The 19,416-nt window shown below is 44.1% G+C and overlaps 2 protein-coding genes across 4 annotated transcripts; one reads left to right on the forward strand and one right to left on the reverse strand.

The window, feature by feature from the left end:
• Positions 1 to 3,282: 3,282 nt before the first annotated feature.
• Positions 3,283 to 16,393, reverse strand: UBR7 (ubiquitin protein ligase E3 component n-recognin 7). 3 transcript variants are annotated; one of them, XM_081174030.1, is made up of 11 exons: positions 16,011 to 16,393; positions 14,086 to 14,219; positions 12,873 to 12,933; positions 10,502 to 10,597; positions 9,590 to 9,643; positions 8,552 to 8,657; positions 7,840 to 7,982; positions 6,690 to 6,821; positions 5,674 to 5,836; positions 4,895 to 4,956; positions 3,283 to 4,440 (listed from the first exon to the last, which is right to left on the reverse strand). In XM_081174030.1, the coding sequence occupies exons 1-11, from the start codon at positions 16,191 to 16,193 to the stop codon at positions 4,348 to 4,350; spliced, it is 1,227 nt and encodes a 408-aa protein (XP_081030156.1). In that variant the 5' UTR covers positions 16,194 to 16,393; the 3' UTR covers positions 3,283 to 4,347. The 3 variants fall into 3 exon arrangements, with proteins under 3 accessions (XP_081030156.1, XP_081030155.1, XP_081030154.1); XM_081174029.1 differs by having other exon boundaries at positions 6,690 to 6,818; positions 7,840 to 8,012; XM_081174028.1 differs by having other exon boundaries at positions 7,840 to 8,012; positions 16,011 to 16,391.
• Positions 16,394 to 16,548: 155 nt separating this feature from the next.
• GON7 (GON7 subunit of KEOPS complex) lies at positions 16,549 to 18,376 on the forward strand. Its single transcript, XM_081174801.1, has 2 exons — positions 16,549 to 16,828; positions 17,891 to 18,376. The coding sequence occupies exons 1-2, from the start codon at positions 16,642 to 16,644 to the stop codon at positions 18,001 to 18,003; spliced, it is 300 nt and encodes a 99-aa protein (XP_081030927.1). The 5' UTR covers positions 16,549 to 16,641; the 3' UTR covers positions 18,004 to 18,376.
• Positions 18,377 to 19,416: the final 1,040 nt, after the last annotated feature.

Raw genomic sequence — 19,416 nt, forward strand, 5'->3', positions numbered from 1 at the left:
TTACAGTGGTGAAAGTTCCTAGGTGACCGGTATAGGAACACCAGAAAGTCTTGTTAGAGCCATTGGGTGTGAGCTTGGAGGAATCAGCTCAGACCTCTTTGCACTGAGCTGCTCAGGCAGACTGAGGTACAATAGGCTTGAATACTCCCAAGGTGAGCAGGAGTGACCTAAGCCTGGCAGGACAGCTTACTCTATGGCATTAACCATTTCATTCATTAATGAGACTTAAGTATGTTGGTTATCTGAGGCTGGTTATTCCACAGGTTTCAGGTTATGCCAAAGTTTGCTCCGTAGTCAGATACATTTTACTTTATTCTAATAAGGCTGTTACTCTGCTGTATCTCTTAAATTTCCCTCCACTAATGAACTAGCATGGCCACATCAATTGGTTTAACAATATCCTTAAGCCCAATTACTGTTGGATATGCCATAGCTAACCTACACTGAAAGTGTGTTGGGCTCGGTCTTCAGCCACCTGCAGCTTAATCCAGCCAAGACTAGAAGGATGGGGTTATACCCCCTCTGAAGCAGCAAGTATGTAGCTTGGGGGCAGTTCTGGATTCATTGCTGTTGCTCAAGGCCCAAGTAACCCTGGTAGAGTGGAATGCCTTCTGTTAGTTCCATCTGGTGGACCCAGCCTTACTTCTGTTGTCTAGGCTCTGGTAACCTAGTTGTACATGTGCTATACATGGGGTGGCCTTTTAAGGTTCAATACCTGCAGGTGGTGCAGAATTCAGCAGCCAGATTGTTGACCTGGGTAGGACAGTCAGTCCATATAACACCAATTCTAGCACAACTACACTGGTTGCGTATCAGTTTCCAAAATGCTGGTTTCGACCTGCAAAGCCTGATGTGCTTGAGGACCACCTCTTCCCCACATGAACCAACCCAGACCCTGTGAGTATTGTGTATTAAATACTTAGTATACCAATTTTCTCACTACACCCTATGGCAGTGTTTTCCAACCTTTTTTGGGCAAAGGCACACTTGTTTCATGAAAAAAATCTCGAGGCACACCACCATGCCAGATGGGGAAAGGTCACTTTTTACCTATGTAAAAAAAAAATAAAAAAATAGTAACAGCATAGAAGGTAATGGTAAGCTATAGCTTGTTTAGCTTATACCTAAATCCGACACTAATTGGTCTCCCTTCCAAGGCACTTGAGGTCCCACATGAAAGCGAGCCCCCAGCAAGGCCTCGACGGCCTGCAAGGCGCTTCCCCTTGCGAGTGGGAAACAGACGGGCGGCGGCCCGAGCACGACCTGGCGCCCTCTCAGCTCAGCGAGCACGACCTGAAAGCTCTGGCCGCCTCCCTGCACGCCCTCCCGGACCTGGAGTACGGCGGCAGCAGCGCGCCTCCTTCGACGGGCCCCGACGGCAACCGCGAGCGGCCCCGTCGGCGGGCCTCGGCAGCGGACCTCCTGCAGGACAGCTCCGGCTTCGCGCCGGACTACGAGGGCTTCGAGTACCGGGGCGACCCTTACGAGGAGGTGGAGCCGCTGTGGAACCTGCCCGCCTTCGAAGCGTGCTCGCCGGCCTCGTCCGAGTCCAGCATCGACATCTGCTTCCTGAGGCCCGTCCACTTCACCAACGAGCCCGGCAGGACGGAGCGCACGCTGCAGCCGCTGCCCAAGAGTGCGGCGCCGACGCCGCAAGCCAGCGGCACCTACAAGCGCGAGGTTTTCCGAAGCAAAGGCAAGCAGCTGAGCCGCTCGCTCAAGGAGTTCCCGCGCAGCAGCGGAGGCGGCGGCGGCTCCAAAGGCATCGCCAGCACCAGGCTGTACAGCACCCGCAGCAGCCGCCTGCCGGCCCCGACGGAGAGGGGCTTCCCGACCCACGGCGCCCCCTCCGCCGCCTCCCGGAGCTCCCAGCGGCACCACTTCCCGCCGCCGAGAGGAGCGGGCGACCAGCCCAGCTTTCTGGAAGTAAGGAGAGCAAAAGGCAAGGGCAAAGGCGCTTCCTAGCCAGGGTCTAAGCGTGCCTATGTGGGGCACGTTACAGCCCCGTAACGTCAGCACCATGCAGGCAGCCAGGCAGGCAGACGGCGAGAGCCCCGCGCTGGGCGGCCTCTCCTCGCCGCCGCCGCCCCGCCTCTCGCCGCCCGACTCGCCCGCCTCCCTCCCACGGCACACCAGGCAACGTCTGGCGGCACACTAGTGTGCCGCGGAACACCGGTTGAGAAACACTGCCCTATGGTGCTTTTCAAAATGCAAAACCACAATCTGTGTCAAACTAGACGGATCTGACTCATGTATTGCACTACTTCCCTTGTTTACAGTAATGTGGTTGGGTACAGATGTGCATCTAATGACCCTGTGCTGAACAGAAGTTATTTATTTCATTTAGCACATCATAGGTAGTGTAACAGCTTCAAGATTAAAATCAACCACAGTGCAAGTTACCCATGTAGTCCTGAGTTTTGGCTGAGGGAATATGCAAAACAACACACTGGCACCCTAGTTATTATTAATATTCTGTTGGGAGCCATCCAGAGTGGCTGGGGAAGCCCAACCAGATAGGCGGGGTATATTATTAATTATTATTAATATTATTAATATTATTAGTAAACCAGGATGTGTGCTGTCCATGGGAAACATTATGGTTACATGCCAGTGGAAAGGCAAGGCTGCATCTAAAAATGAGCAAGGCCACAGCCATTCCACTATCACTAGCATGTACCCCATTCTCCTACTTAACATTCCTTTAAATTCTCCCACAATGCAGCCTAGTCACCCCAAGCAAACTGCTCTAGTATGGGCATATTACCCCACCCCACTGGTGCCTCCCTTCTTTGAGCATAGACATATTGCAACAGTGTGCTTGGGCAAGGGAATTTTCACAGGTATCCATGGAAGGTTGTTGCCTACATATTTGGAAGGGGCGGTTAATCCTTTTCTCCGCAGCTGCCATGCTTCCTGCAGCAGCTACTATGAGGGGGTGGCGGGGGGGCAGAGCCAAGTGAGGGAAGCCACAAGCCACATGCAAAGACAAGTGACATTGCCATTAAACTAGCTAACAGATACAGTAATAGCATACTAACATTGATGAGACTAGAAGCGTGGCTATCAAACACCTGCTTGCTCTGCCATAAGCAAATCTTGCATTATGTCTCTAGGAGCCCATAATCTCTAGAGCAAGCCTACCATTATCTTGTTTCAAACCAGACTGAGTAGGAACTATCCTCTTCGGGCTGCTGGAACGAAAATGAAGCAGCTCTGAGTAAACCACATTTGCAAAAGTTTTTGAACAGGCACAATCATTCCAAAATTTAGCAACATCACTAATGACAACTAACTGCTTTATTGAGATTTAAAAAACCGAATGGTGGCAGAAGAAGACATCGCTTTAAGGGTTCTGAATACACACATTTAAGATTTGTTTGAATAATTAGATCATTAAGTTGAGCACTAATAAGAAAACAGCTTCTGAACATTGGTTTTAACATTATTTACAATATTCTTGCCTTGGTTTTATTATCTAAAATTATTACAAAAAGATCACAAGTTCATTATTTTACAGGTGGGTAAATACCTTTGTAGGCTACCCCTCTGAAACATATACAAACTAGAACAATTACATGATATAAGCTTCCAAACCAGAGATTCCTTGCAGTCTAAAAAGTAAAATGATAACCTAGTAGCATCCTGCAGCAACCAATGTATTTACATTCTGTGGGGGCAGGAAATTAACATTTACAGTAATTTCATTGTAAAAAGCTGCTATACAGTAGGAGTTATCAAGGAAATATTATCTAGAATTTGCATGTGTCAGTCTGTTCATTTCAAAGTTTAGCTAGAATTTACACTTCATTCAATGAGAGGTTCATTAATCCACATTCTAATCCTGTATTCACTCTCTTAAACAAGCAAAATGCCTACAGAACATGATTTGTACTAGAAATTAATAAGAGGGTGTACTTAAATTGAACAGGTATGAATTCTTATTTTAAAAACAGATCTGCATGAAAAAGGGGTACCCTGATTAAAAACATTGTTATGTAAACTTCAGTCAAGTGATTTAGGTTTTTCTTTTAACCAATTGAAGAATGATTCATCACCTACAGCTGTTAAGAAGGCTTGTTAATCTTTTTCTAAGTATATACCTTTGGACACTAACCCCATCCCCAATTCCTTCAACACAAATTAATTGGCATTTTTATGAAACCATGATCTTGTTAATTTTCAGCACAGCTGCCATGAAATTAGAGCACATGTTTAAGCTGTAAAGCAGCAAGCATTGCCTTATAGGACAAAAGCCAAGATGAACAGGTAGTCGAATTAAATCAGAAGGGAGGAAAGAATGAAAAGGGGTAGCAAAAAAACTTGTCCTTCGATTTCCAGGCCAGTCTAGCTACAGTAGTACTGCATCCGGTCTGTTCTCCTCCTCTTCCGAGACTGAAATTCTTCAAAAAACTGCTGAATGTCTTCTCTCTTAACAACCTGGTGGCAAGTAAAAGTTGGTGGAAGAAAATAATGGAACAGACACATTTTAAATGTAAGTTCAGGCCTGGATGAAAAGCATGGTGGTCGCTAATAGGGCAGAAGTCAAGGCATTTTATTTGGGATGCTAAACAAGGTTTTGAAAGTCAAACTACTAAAGGTCATTTTGAGACATTACACTTTAAAATGAATTATTGAGTCTGTTCTGAAAAATGGCTTAACTCCTCCTAAGGGCTCATGATAGCTAATACACAAATTCCTCTTACCTCCATTAACATCCTTAAAACAATTCTATGAGGAAGATATGGTCCAAGGTCACCAGTGAGCTTTATGAGTGACCTGAGAAACTGAGGACCTAAGCCTAAAAGCCTTATTGCCTTCCAATCCTGCTTCAACCGAGTATGATTAATCTGTAAATCAACAAAAGAGAATCGCTATGGAGTTATATACTTACTGTTCCGTCATTCGCAAATCTTCTCAAATAGTCTGTCAGTTCTGTTTTCAAGTCATTGTATTCTGTATTTTAAAAAAATACTGTGTTACTGTAGTTGTGAATTTACTTAAAGGATTGTTTTTCTCCCATTTAGCTGACTAATTGCAACCAAATATGGTCCAAGACTCATACTGCTCCTCTACCTCCCCGCTCCTCTGGTCTGCTTTTTTGCTCAACATATCAACTTAGCTTAGCATGGATTTTCCATTCAAGGGAAGTAACAGTACCAATCTATTGAGCATTGGACAGGACTACACAGAGTACTGTGTTCAGTTCTGTGCACCACAATTTAAGGAGGATATTGACAAGATGGAACACATGCAGAGAAGGGCAAGCAAGATGATCAAGGGTCTGGAATACCAAGTCTTATGATGGAGCAAGTTTCCTTTCTCCTGCTCCAGAGGGTAGGAGTTGAACCATGGATTCAAGTTAAAATAAAGAAGATTCCAACTCAACATCAGGAAGAACGTTCTGACGTTAAGAGCTGTTCAGCATTGGAACAGACTACCTCAAAAAGTGGTGGATTCTCCTTTCTGGATGGATGCTTCAGCTGAGATTCCAGTATTGAATGAGGTTGGACTAGATGACCCTGGGGCTCCCTTCAACACTATGATTCTATGACCAGCAGTCTGAAACCAAGGTGCTGCATTCTGCACAACATTCTGCCTAAGCATTCCCCAACCTGGTGCCCTCCCACCAGATGCTCATTGGGTAAAAAGTATGAAAGCTCCATCACTTACCACTGATTAGCTCCACCTGCTGGACTCTATTCATGCTGCTAAGTGTGTCCATTAGAGGATCTCTTCTGTCTGCTTCCTGGTCACTTGTCCCTTTATTCTCATAGGCTAAGACTGTATCACATTCCTCTGTTAGAAATGGGACTTCCAGGTCACAATACATTTTCTAAAAAACAAAAGTTTATTTTAAATACAGAAATGAATTGATCACCTTGGCCTCTTCTCCCTCAACTGGCACCTCAGGGCAGCCATTCTATGAATGGGATACATAGGAAGCAGGGCTCACTCTATCACCTCTGCTATGACAGTCCAGCTCCATTTGTTTTCCTCTTCCCTTCCTGACCCGTTTATGCAAGCCACTCTGGGAGCCTCTGGTGTACAAATGCAATCTATCAATAATATACACTTCCCTTCTTGGGGGGAGAAAGTTACTAAGTTTTACTCAGACTAGACCCACTGAAATTCATGAACCTAAATTAGTTATGCTCAAACTTATTTGACTACCACCTTAAATATTTCCAAATACCTCAAAGGAAGAGGTAACAATGTGCAGCTGGAGCCTGCAAATTTCAACGCAAGCCAACAAAAGGTGGAAATGACAAATGGAGCCAGGCAAGGAAACCTAGGTAATGGGATACAAGGCCAGCAAACATATCCACACAGGATTAAGAATTAAAGGGCAAGAACAACAGTAGAAGAGGAAAAGCAAAAAATGGGACATTTCTCCTCTACTACTTCTTTCCCCATGTATGCATAGAGCTTTGAAATTTGATGACTAGAAAAGAGACTCCAATTGTGAATCAAATGAATAGACAAATTACAAGCAAGCATCACTCTTTTTTGTAACCTGCCCGATACAATTCATTATATGTTTTCAGACAAAAACAGGTTAAGTCTCGCAGGTTTACGCTTTCCCACTCCTTCCATTTTTATTCAGCCACTTGCAAGTTCATAGGTGAACTGCATTCTAGATAGTTCTGAAGCAAACATGAAAATTGGAGATTTTCAAAAATACATACCATACATTCTTTGCAGGTGCACAATTTGCTTCGCCAGTTGTGTGGCCAAAAGGTGGCCCTGTTCTTCTGTACGTACTGCTTGGCTTTAAGTTCTTGGAATCTGCAGGTGGATTCTTCTTTCTTAACTGTCTGCTGCAAAATGAAAGGTCAGTTTCTCTTCCATATCCACAGGTGTTGTTCATTCTAGCCTGTGAACTTCTTAGCTTTCTGCAAAGTTATTACAAAACTGCAATCTGGTAGCAGTAAGACGATAGTAATGCCATAACTAAAAAATGGAATGTGCACATGAGGCTCAGACTTGAATTGAGGTCTAGGGAACCAGGAAAACAAGCAGAGTAGCAAATACCTCACCAAGCCTAACTCCATTTATTCCTCCTGAGGTTCCCAAAATACATTAGCCTTCACGTTCTTCCTAGACATTGTATTGAAAAAAACCTCATTTGGATAAATCCTGCAAAAAGAGGAGCTCACAGTTCTCGTTTTCTCAGCCAAAAAATGCACAAACACTGTAGCACCGGAAATAATCCTTCTAATACTTGCTTTCTGACTCTACAGGCACATTTGACATGAATCTTTCTGTTCATTTCAGACCCACTTGTGAAGGTATCCAACTATGTTCTACTCAGAAAAGACCCATTAAAATTAACAGATCCATGTTAGTTACTTCCATCAATTTCAGTGGGTCTACAAACACTGGATACAACATATAATTATTTTGAGTCTGGGGTTCCTGTTACATTGCCCAGTTGCACATGTAGCTACTGGTGTCAGGCAGTTCCCGGATGGCTTGGACACTAGGGTGCTCATACACACAAAACGGTGTGTTTGTCTGGCAGGTAATTCGCTGAATTACATGAATTTAGATGCTTCACAAAGAGTTACATGCTCACGTAGTTTTGACACAAACGTTTCTCCTCAAAATTGCCTTTGTGAGGGCAAAACAGGCCACTTTTTCAGAGCTGTAGGAGGACCTGTCCCTTAACAGAAAGTCAATGTGTGAAGCATTTTATTCCGTTTTTATTCTATTTTATATATTTTATCTTTTGTAATGACCAGCTAGACAAAATAAATACAATTATTCTCTTGCTCTGAGCACAAACGAAAGAAAGATTTTGACCATAAGCCACAAAAGAATAAATGCAAAACTTACCTCAGAACACTCAGAGGCAGAGCTGGTGGATGGCTCATTATTGTGTGCTGCTTTTTCTTCTTCGGTCTTTATTTGATTATCTATACCATTTTCTTTTTTTATTTCTTCAGTTTCTTCAACATTCAGCACAACTTGATCTTCAGCTGCAGCAGTAACTTTGGTCACAGTGTGAACTGCAAAAGAAAGACACCCACACCTAATATTGGCATGCCTGCGCTACAAAATGTTATTTCATTCTCAAAAACCTGAAACGTTATTTCTGTCTCGGTAGTGGCGCCCTCCCTGTGGAATACTCTCCCTTCAGATGTCAAAGAGATAAAGAACTATACAACTTTCAGAAGATTTCTGAAGGCAGCCCTGTATCGGGAAGTTTTTAATGTTTCATGCTTTATTAGGTTTTATATATTATGTAAGCTGCCCAGATGGGCAGGGTATGAATAATAAAATTATTAATTTTTATTTTTATTAAATATCAACATGGCTACCAACAACAAAAGGTCAGGTGATACACTATGCCTAACATTAAGAAATCTCAAAGCGCAAGAGCACAATTCAATCAGGTAAAATTAAGACTGCTGCAACCTAAACAAGTCAAAGTTGCGGTAATTTTAATGAAACTAAGATAGGTAAAATCAAAAACTTGCATTAGCGAGGCTGAGCTGCTGCTCCAGGTTAAAAATATTAGCACAACAGCTGCCCTTATTCTCCTCACCTGCTATCTGTGAGGCATATGCCCACAGGAAAGGGCAACGGTCCATGCAAGCCTGACACACCATTTCGTGAAAGTCCCCACTATCTGGAGGGACTGCACCAAGATGCTGGAGGTGGAAATGAGAACACACGGGAAACAACATATTAACAAATTATTATTCTTCAACAACAAAAAGGGGAAACCAGCGATCCCCAAGCACTGGAACACATCTTTTTTCTTCTTTACACTCTAAACTAGGTACGAACAGACCCCAGACTTATGGAATCTTTAGAAGTTGGTGTTTTATTAGAAATGAAGTTGGGTACAAAATAGTTCATAGGAGTGAACTGGTGGCATTCATCTGTCTCGGGAAAGAATGGAGGAGTGCGCCTCTGGGGGTGACGTCAAACTGCTGGGAGAGTTGTAGCACTCCAAATTAAGTAACAGGGCGGGGGTATTATTATTATTATTATTATTATTATTATTATTATTATTATTATTATTTTCAGCTCAGGAGTTTGTTTTAATACCAACTGAGTTCACAGTCCTTTCATACAAAAATACACTCCTAATTTTCCCCTGGGAGGGATGGGGGAGAAAGAAGAGCTTAGCTTAGAATCCAGAAATTCAGCAATCTAATTAGAAATTGAGAATCAAATATTCCTTCATATTTAATGCAAAGAGCACCCCTAATCTTACCTCTGCCCATGGCATACAGTGTGACCCAGGCATTTGTGTAAATGAAGGGTTAACTTTATTTTACAATCTTTCATCCGTACTAGAACATGTAATGCCTAAACTTCATCTAAACATTGCCTGTTCCAATAAGGAGGAGATTTAACTATCCAACTGTAAACAGTTTTAAGTGTATAGGTTTGCAACATAAACTCAATTATTCCAGAGTATTGCTTGAGGGATCTATGTAATTATTTTGAATTAAGGAGGCTGAGGAAGCGAGCCCTGTACAAGTTAGAAAATCTGGTCTGACAGGTTAAATTTATCACTTTAACATTTCCAACCCTTTCCATTTAATGAAGTGATTTTATTACATGCGCTTACCCTTCCATGAAACCAGTCTTCACAAACTATGCACTGGATCATTTCATCTGGAATCTAAAAATAGAGCCAAAATATTACAAAATTATCTTCGTCAGGCTACCTTTGAAAATGGTTCAACGAGTGCAAAATGGTGCTGTAATTTGCTTATTGAGAAGCTTGAGATAGCAATCTCCTCAATCACCTATATTAAAACATCTGCCCTGACTGCAGATTCATTTCCATGGTTTTAACTTTTAAAGCCTTAAATTGTTAGGGTCCCAATTACCTTAGGGGACACTACCATCACTACATTTTCTAATACAGTGGTACCTCGGGTTACAGACGCTTCAGGTTACAGGTTCCACTAACCCAGAAATAGTACCTCGGTTTAAGAACTTTGCTTCAGGATGAGAACAGAAATTGCACAGTGGCAGCACAGCGGCAGCAGGAGGCCCCATTAGGTAAAGTGGTACGTCAGGTTAAGAACAGTTTCAGGTTAAGAACGGACCTCCAGAACGAATTAAGTTCTTAACCCGAGGTACCAATGTAGTGAACTCCATTACTTAACTAAACACCGTGTGAGTAATACTTATTTTGTCTGTTTTCAATCTTCCAACATTTAGCTATAATGGATGGCTCCAAGTTCCAATATTATGAAAAGTCAATTTGGCACTGGGTAAGCCTAGAGAACACGATGAAATACCCTGCATAAAAAATATCCTGATGTTGCCAGTTTGTGCAATTTCTTGCGTCATGGAACATGATCAGTAGCACTGTACATATTGTGGAGCTTTGCTTTCCACCAACTACCTCTGTCAAACATCTCTTTTTGCTTATTTTAAAATGGAAAACAAAACATAGTGAAGTTACTAAAACTTACTAGAACTGCACACATATAAAAATATTTGCATGTACAAGACGTTAGCATCTTACCTCATCATCAGGATCTGGGTAAGGTCTTTTACAAACACAATATAATCCAAAGAAGTTATCGTTATATTTATTTGCTGGATTCACCATTGCCTTCTCCTAGAAATAAGTTAGGACATATGTCTTAAACAAAAAACAAGAGGAAAACAAATACTCTAGAAATAAAAAGCTTTAAATCATGGTATGTATCTTACTTTTAGCCATCCCAGAAAGCTAAACTTTGCTATTATTTCCAGTCATATTAAATGTATATCACATGTCCCTTACTGAATCTCACTTCAAGCCTGAAAAATTTATATACTCTATAAACCTTTGAGATTTTGGAAGGGAAAGAAATTGAGGTAATCAGAAGAGAAAGAGGATGAAGTGTTTTTTCCTTGAAGGCAGAGTTAAATAAAAGAAAAAGAATAGAGTTCCCTCAATTTAAGTTAATGGAGACTCAATGTGCCCATCTGACTCAGATGCCATCTCTGGATTGCAAGCTGTGACCCACATTAAAAAACACACTCATATTTCTCCAAGTCCTTGAGTCCAGCAGGTTAATAAAATGCACATTAATATCATGTTTACAGACAACACTGTACACACTAGGGCTGGGCGATATTTGGTTTTCAACATCACAATATATCATCAGCTAAATATCACTGTATCTCGATATATCCCAACATATATTGGTGATGGCGGAGGACCTTGCTGGCAGATGGTCCCGCCATACCTCCCTGCAGCAGCGGAGGGTGCACCAAGCTTCCCCACAGCAGCCAAGGGCCTCGATGAGATTCCCTGCTGCAGTGGAGGGCCTTAAAATGTAAGGAAGTAGTAGTTTTAATAAAAATATTAAATAAACTTCCATATAATTTTCAACTAATTCAAGTGATTTACTACTCAGGTTGCATCTGCTTCCCCACTCAGAGGTCTAAGTGGAATCTATGCATGCATAAGCCCCACAGAATTCAACTGAACTTACTTCTACTTTCCTGGGAGTAAGCCTCATTGAATTCAGTAGGGCTTGCTTGTGAGTAGACATACATGTGCTTGTACTGGTTACTGAAAAACACCCTCCCCATCATTCTCCCATTTCAGCCCAAGGCAGCCAGCTAAATCTTCTCCCCTCCATCCCCCCCCCCCCCGAAGGGCCTCCTCAAAAGCCCTCATCCCACCAATCTCTCTCTTTTTATCAGAGGCAGGGAGGGCAATCAAGCAAAAAGATAGTTTCCTTTAAATAAAAAAACCCTTCCTTTTTGGTATGGAGGAAAGCTATTTAAGGGGGAACCAACAACATAAACACCATCAAAAAATAAAAATGAAAACTCTTCCACCAGTGGGGGGGGGGGAGTGTGAGGAAAGAAGGATGTGTTTTCCAGTTCTTAGTTTACTTTCTTTGTTTACTTTTCAGCTGGATCTTTGATTGCTAGATCTTCATTGTCTAGCCACAGGGGGTCCCTCCTGGATTTTTAGCAGGCTCTGCAAAATTAGCTGAGCCGTAAGCGCTGTGGGTTAAACCACTGTGCCACCTGGGCATGCCTATGGAAATGTCAGAGGTTCGAATCCCCGGGATGGGGTGAGCTCCCATTGTTCAGTCCCAGCTCCTGCCAACCTAGCAGTTTGAAAGCACGCAGTGCAAGGATAAATAGGTACTGCTCCTGCGGGAAGGTAAATGGCGTTTCCATGTGCTGCTCTGGTTTTGCCAGAAGCGGCTTACTCATGCTGGCCACATGACCCGGAAAAACTGTGGAAGCGGACACTGGCCTGTAAAGCGAGATGAGAAACTGGACTTAATTGTCAGTGGTCCCTTTACCCCTTTACCTTTAAGTGGAAAGATACCTGTGAAGATGAAAGAGTTTGCTGGTTTGTGTGAAGGCTTATCATTTAGGAGGGAGGAGGAAAAGAGCAAACAAAGCTGGAGAGATGATGCCAGCAAATTATCTGCAAAGTATCTGTAAAGCTGAGCTACCCCCTTGGCAAGCTGTTATGTCTCCACCTTTTGTTCACAGGTATGCCTTGTTGAAACACATATCACAATGTTATTTCAATACACTGTATTCAAGAATATGGCGATTTATAGCACAGCCCTAGTACACACCATAAGCTAGCAAATGAAATCTGCATTTCCATGCAGTCAATCCAGATGTGAAGGGGCATCTGGATGTCGTTCCATATCTGCAATGAACTGACCCATGAAGGTCACTGGACACTAAATAAAGCTAGCCTGGGCCAATAGCTATGAAGAATTTTGCAAATTTCATTTCAATCTCACTTTTGAAATGCATGTTTATGAGAGAGAGAAGAAAAGAAATTACAAGTAAAAGTTCTCACACTAAAGAAACAAGAGTTTAGCTACAATTACACTCCAAAAAGAAAACAGAATTATACTTACTGGAAGTAGTTTGCATTGCAAATTTTTGAATTTGCTGTTTCCACAATCACAGCGGAAGTTTCTAAGAGGAAAAAAAAGAGTCAGAGTTCTGACAGGGCTTTTTTTAGTTTTAGGAACATCAGTTACCGGTACATCTCAGGAAAGTTAACTGTATTCATAAATGGATGAAAACTCCCTACTTCTGACCAGGATCATTCAACCACACCCAAAAAGGTTTATTTATCAAAGCAGACATTTGATTTACAAATTTAATGATTATGATACTATCATGAACAAGATCAGAGCATGTCATTTTGGTGAGCCCATAGCACTACTTACCGGTATTTTGGTTGTGTCTCATTGGAGGCTCATAAACAAGCAGCTGCAGCCAAAGGTTTTTCTTTTAAACCTAACATATCCAAAAGTTTTCTATGTCTGCTACACCTCAGTACTGTAACATTTTTCTCACAGTTACAATCCTGAGTTTCAAAGCGTTCTTGTATACACTGGCAGAGGAAGAGGAGTGCGGGGGAGCGCACCTTCCCCAGCAGCGCGATCCCAGTGGGGTGCCATCACGGCTGCCCCCCCCGCCCGCTGGGTGCCACGCTCCCAGGACACACGCCACACACCCAGGACGTGCCCCAGCCCCGCCCGCACCTGCTCTCTACCCCCCCGGTGCCGGAGCATGAAGCTCCACCACTGCTTGTATAAAAGAGTTACAGTGGTAACAAAATGGCAGTTCTAGTTTAGGTGCATTTAATGTTGTACAACAGAGGAAATACAGTGGTACCTCGGGTTACATACGCTTCAGGTTACAGACTCCGCTAACCCAGAAATAGTACCTCGGGTTAAGAACTTTGCTTCAGGATGAGAACAGAAATCATGCTCCGACGGCACGGCGGCAGCGGGAGGCCCCATTAGCTAAAGTGGTGTTTCAGGTTAAGAACAGTTTCAGACTAAGAACGGACCTCCAGAACGAATTAAGTACTTAACCCGAGGTACCACTGTACATTGATTTTAGGTATACTACTTTACTATTGCTGGCAACCCTGAGATCACTGGATGGAATAACTGATTTTTAGAAGGTCTTAACTGTAACTGTTTTTTTTTTAAAAAAATAAACTGCTTTATAATGTTTTGGTTTTTAAAACTGTAGATCTGTTTGTCACCCTGGGCTCCTTCAGGAAGTGGGATATAAATTCAATCAATCAATCAATCAATCAATCAATGTTACCTTTTTGTATACAGCTCAAATAACTTGTGGGTGCCATGACATTCATAACTGCATGCTAAACAGATCCCTGCTGGCTCTTCTCCTGGTGGCGTGCACGTACTGCAGGCATACAAGGCTTGCCTCTTTACAGCTCCCTGGAAAAGAGACAGCAGCATAAAAATGGAGATGTTAGGGAATGCCAGTTTGGGAATTTGAAGTTGAGCAAAATTGAATTCTGTGTACAGAAACCAAATCCAGCTTTTTCAAAGGAGATTCCATAATGGCTCCCATGTTCTCAAGCAGCTATATCCTACAACTTAGGACTGATTATTCCAGATTCAGCCAACAATATGTGTCCACATTAGAAATTTCACTTAGGCAGCTAAAATAACTGGCAGCCAGAAAATGCTGTATACTGAATGCCAAGTTTGTTTCTGAAAAGGGAACAAAAGGACCAGAGTGTTACATGGGTGTTGTATAAGTGCACCGCAGTATAAATAAGCTTCCAAATAATCCCATATTTTCATTATCTAGATAACAAGCTACTGATGGGGGGGGGGGGGTCAGACAAAATAAGAGGAAAGGGACAAAATTGCCCTTGCCTAAACAACAGTAGGAGGCAATCATCATTCACTGCTGTTTTACACAATTCCTCCTTGTTTCACAGGCAATGTATAAGCAGTGTATTTTGATATTTCAGCTGTTTTCTTCCCTAATGAACAAGGTATATAAAGAGCATCATGCACAGATGGGGATCACTGTCCAGTGTATTTCTGTACTCCTTAGGTGTATGAACCTTAGTCTAAAGCTATCCCAGTTTATTTTCAAACATACCAAGACACCCACACACCCTCCTCCTTGCTTCAGCTATTGCAAGACGGCTTGATGTTACTGCAAGATACGACCAAGCTATGTGACGTCGAACTTTTTTGCAGGAGCATGCCAATATAAGAAAAAGCATGAGATGCAGCCAGATGATCAACAAGCTTCAGAATGATCATTACCGGCCAGAATACACTCCTGGAGCAGTGAGAATGGAGTTGCATCAAAATCGTAGCAAAAAGAGTAGGCAAAAGGGGGCATTCATAACTACAATATTAAGTACACTGTCTTGTAATCTTTTAGAAGACATTAGTAAGGTTCCAGTGCCCATTCCATGCCCTTCATTTCGTTTAACCACACTAAAGTCTGATCACGATGGGACCACAAGAACAAACCAAAGTATGGAGAAAAGATCCCCGTGACTGGTTGCCCTGCAAAAGAAACTATTGCTCCGCAAGACCTTTTTTCGGGTGTAAAAGCCTAGCTACCTTTTCCATATATATGCTCTTTGACTTTATAATCCACGCACATCTGTTAACAGAGTCCTATCCCATCCACCTTTCCAAACAGAGTTTTAAAAAGAACAAGCAAAACTAACAAAAGCACGAGGTCAGCTGAAGAGAAAAACACCAAGACGTTCGGCCGCTGTTGAATGGAGCTCGGCCTCCGTGTTGCCATCTTGTTGACCACTGCGGATGCGTTTCTACGGATGGTTTTGTTTTTTTTAATTGCATTATAGGGTTTACACAGCACTTGCGAGGCTCTTGTTTATTGTTTGTCAGCCACTTCGGGGTTCATTTGAGCGGAAAGTCCATGAATCTTTAGTAGGCTGAGCAGAGTGGCTGGGGAAACCCAGCCAGATGAGCGGAGTATAAACAATAAAATAAATAAATAATAATAATATGATGATGAAGGAGCGGAGTTACTTCAAATAATGACTAACGAAATAAAGAGGAGCGCCCACCCGAGCCTGGGCATTCCTCTTTCCTTCTGCCCCCGCTTCCCCTCGCCCCCAACCACCTCAGCCGCCCCTCCTTTCCCCCCCCCCAGCCCCTCAGGGGCCGCCAAAGGAAGCCCCACCTGGCGGGGCACCGCCCCCCTCTCCTCGCCCCCGCGGGGCTTACCTGAGAGTAGCTGCAGCGCTCGTGGTCGCTCCCGCCCAGCACGGCGCGCGCCTCCTTCTCGAGCTCCTCGCTCTCGGCCAGCACCTCGGCTAGCGACACCACGGGCTCCTCCGCGCTCCGCTCGCCTTCTTCGCCCTCGTCGCCAGGTAGGCCGGCGCCAGACGCCGCCGCCTCTTTCTCCATCCTCAACTAACGCACGCAGCTCCCTTTCCCTCCGTGAAGGGGAGGAGGAGGGGGAGGAAAAGGCGGGAAAACGCCAAACCGCCACCAGAGAGCGCCCGGCGCACGCCGGAAGCGGAAAGCTAGGGGTCCGCTGTCCTGCGCCGCCGCCGCCCAGACGCTACGAGATAAAAGGCGCTCGGTGGGGAGGAGCAGGAAGGAGAAGTAGGGCGTGGGGGGGAGGGAGGTTCACGCGACGCCAACGAGGCCCACGTGAGCTCCAGAAGCCAATCACAAAAGCGGGAGGAGACGAAGGCGGGCGGAGAAGACAATGAAACGGCTCGTAAGCAGTTGAGTGAGGCGCGTGCGCCTGGTAGGCGGGGCCAGAGTGGCGGTTGGAAAAGCCGCCTCCTCGGTTAGGGATTGGCTGCCTGTTTCCAGGGCGGGGGAAAGGCAGAGGGGAAGCGGAACGATGGAGTTGCGGGCGGAATTGACGGGCCGCGACGGGCTGAAGCGGCCGCTGAGGGTCCGCTGCGAGCCGCCGGGAGAGTTGCGGGGCCTGCTCAGCGGCCTAGCTCAGCTGCGGGAACAGGTCTCCGCGCTGCTTGGCCCCCTGGTGCAGCAGGAGAGCGGCGCCGGCGACCGAGCCGGGCCTGGAGGTGAGGAGGCCCCGGACTCGGTCACGAGTTCCCGCCTCGCCCGAGAGGAGAGGAAAGAGGCCTCGTCCTGCTTCCTAGCAACCAAGTGCCCCTTTGGGTACTTGGAACTCAGCAGCAGGTGGAGCCTCCTCAGATGCCACAACAGAGCCTTTCGGTTCTTATTTTGGCTATTTTGAATTTACTGACATGTCTCCATGTTTGTATTTGTATATTTGTCCTCTGTTTTGAATGTTTGGGCACAGCTCGTTGTGGGAAAGAGGCATATAAATAAATTCAGTGAAAGGGCAATGGGTCACTCGGTTGGTTGGAGCGTGGTGCTGATAACGCCAAGGTTGCAGGTTCAGGCCCAGTAATGGGGCAGCTGCATATTCCTGCGTTGCAGGGCGAGATGACCCTCAGGGTCCCTTCCAACTCTATAATTCTATGATTTTGTGAAATCAAAAAAAATAAAAATGTAGAATAGGCATAATTAACTAATGTACATTGATTTCGCTGGGTTTACCCTGAGCTTTAACTTCAATACCATTTGTGAATAGAGTCTATACCACTTTATTCTCAACATGTAATTCTGCTTGTGCAGACCAGGTTGTATGATCTGCTGAGGACCTAAAGCCCTAAACCCTAAAGCTTTGGACTACAGTTACCATAGTCTCCGAAAACTGTCTTATCAGTGGGGTTGATCAGAGTTGTAGTCCAATGTCTGGTGGACCACACAAGTTTCCCATCCATTGTGTACGAACACTTTGCATATACATTCCTAACTCTTGAACATGCCTCTTGCAAAAGTACACTTAACTGCTAGTATCTCTTGACTTCTTATACCCAGTTCAAGCAACACCAAAAAAAACAAATAAAACTGTAGATCTATGTAGAATCTTACACCCAACGTTGGGCTCAAACCCACAACCATGGGACTAAGTCTCATGCTCTACCAACTGAGCTACGCAGCCTCATAAAATGTTAGTTAAACTCAGCAAATGGAACGAGAAGTTGAGTGTATGCATTCATGGGGAAATGGTTTAGTTATCTTAGCAGATTTCATATAAAATCTTTTTCTTTTAGGTGGTGATGATGATGATGAACAAGATGATGATGATGAAGAAGAAGACAATCATGTCATTGCCAAAGCATGTGCTGATGGACCACCATTAAAACGGATAAAGACACAGTCCTGATGAAAACTACAAACATTTTTCTACTGAATTTGAGTTTAATCACATACACATTTTCCCTCTGGGAAAATTTCTGGAATGTTTTGTTAAAACAGTCCTGATGAAAATTGCAGGTTTTTTCCTATGGAATTTGAGTTTTGTTTTTTAGACACTTTCCTCCTGAGGAAACTTCTGGGCTACTTTTTAAACTAGAAATGCACTGTCCTTTTTATTATTTACTGTTACCACAAATCAAAAGGGAAGCTTATTTGTGGAGTATTATGTGAAATACTGAAGCAACCAAGAAAAAGACCATGTATATAAGAAAGAATTATCTCCCTTCTTTGAGGAGAAAGGGCCAGTAGTGAAATAAATTAGAAAGAGTTGTTTATTTTCATTACTATCTTCATAAATAAACTGGGAGTAGAAAGTAAGGAAGTAATAGAGGGGAAAGATTGTTAAAAGAGAAAGAAGTGAATGTAAAAGGAGCAGGCAGGAAGAATAGAAGCAGGAAGAGGAAATAAGGTATGAACATGAAAGAAGAACGGGATAATAATAATAATAATAATAATTTATTATTTATACCCCGCCCATCTGGCTGGGTTTCCACAGCCACTCTGGGCGGCTTCCAAAAGAACATTAAAATACTATGGTACATCAAACATTAAAAGCTTCCCTAAACAGGGCTGCCTTCAGATGTCTTCTAAAAGTCTGGTAGTTGTTGTTCTCTTTGACATCTGGTGGGAGGGCATTCCACAGGGAGGGCGCCACTACCGAGAAGGCCCTCTGCCTGGTTCCCTGTAACTTGGCTTCTCGCAGTGAGGGAACCGCCAGAAGGCCCTCGGTGCTGGACCTCAGTGTCCGGGTAGAACGATGGAGGTGGAGACGCTCCTTCAGGTATACTGGACCGAGGCCGTTTAGGGCTTTAAAGGTCAGCACCAACACTTTGAATTGTGCTCGGAAACGTACTGGGAGCCAATGTAAGTCTTTCAAGACCGGTGTTATATGGTCTCGGCGGCCGCTCCCAGTCACCAGTCTGGCTGCTGCATTCTGGATTAGTTGTAGTTTCCGGGTCACCTTCAAAGGTAGCCCCACGTAGAGCGCATTGCAGTAGTCCAAGCGGGAGATAACCAGAGCATGCACCACTCTGGCGAGGCAGTCCGCGGGCAGATAGGGTCTCAGCCTACGTACCAGATGGAGCTGATACACAGCTGCCCTGGACACGGATTTAACCTGTGCCTCCATGGACAGCTGTGAGTCCAAAATGACTCCCAGGCTGCGCACCTGGTCCTTCAGGGGCACGGTTACCCCATTCAGGACCAGGGAATCCCCCACACCTGCCCGCCTCCTGTCCCCCAGAAACAGTACTTCTGTCTTGTCAGGATTCAATCTCAATCTGTTTGCCGCCATCCATCCTCCAACCGCCTCCAGACACTG

Source organism: Podarcis bocagei (genome assembly GCF_964188305.1).
Source record: "Podarcis bocagei genome assembly, chromosome: 1".
Classification (NCBI taxonomy): Eukaryota; Metazoa; Chordata; class Lepidosauria; order Squamata; family Lacertidae; genus Podarcis; species Podarcis bocagei.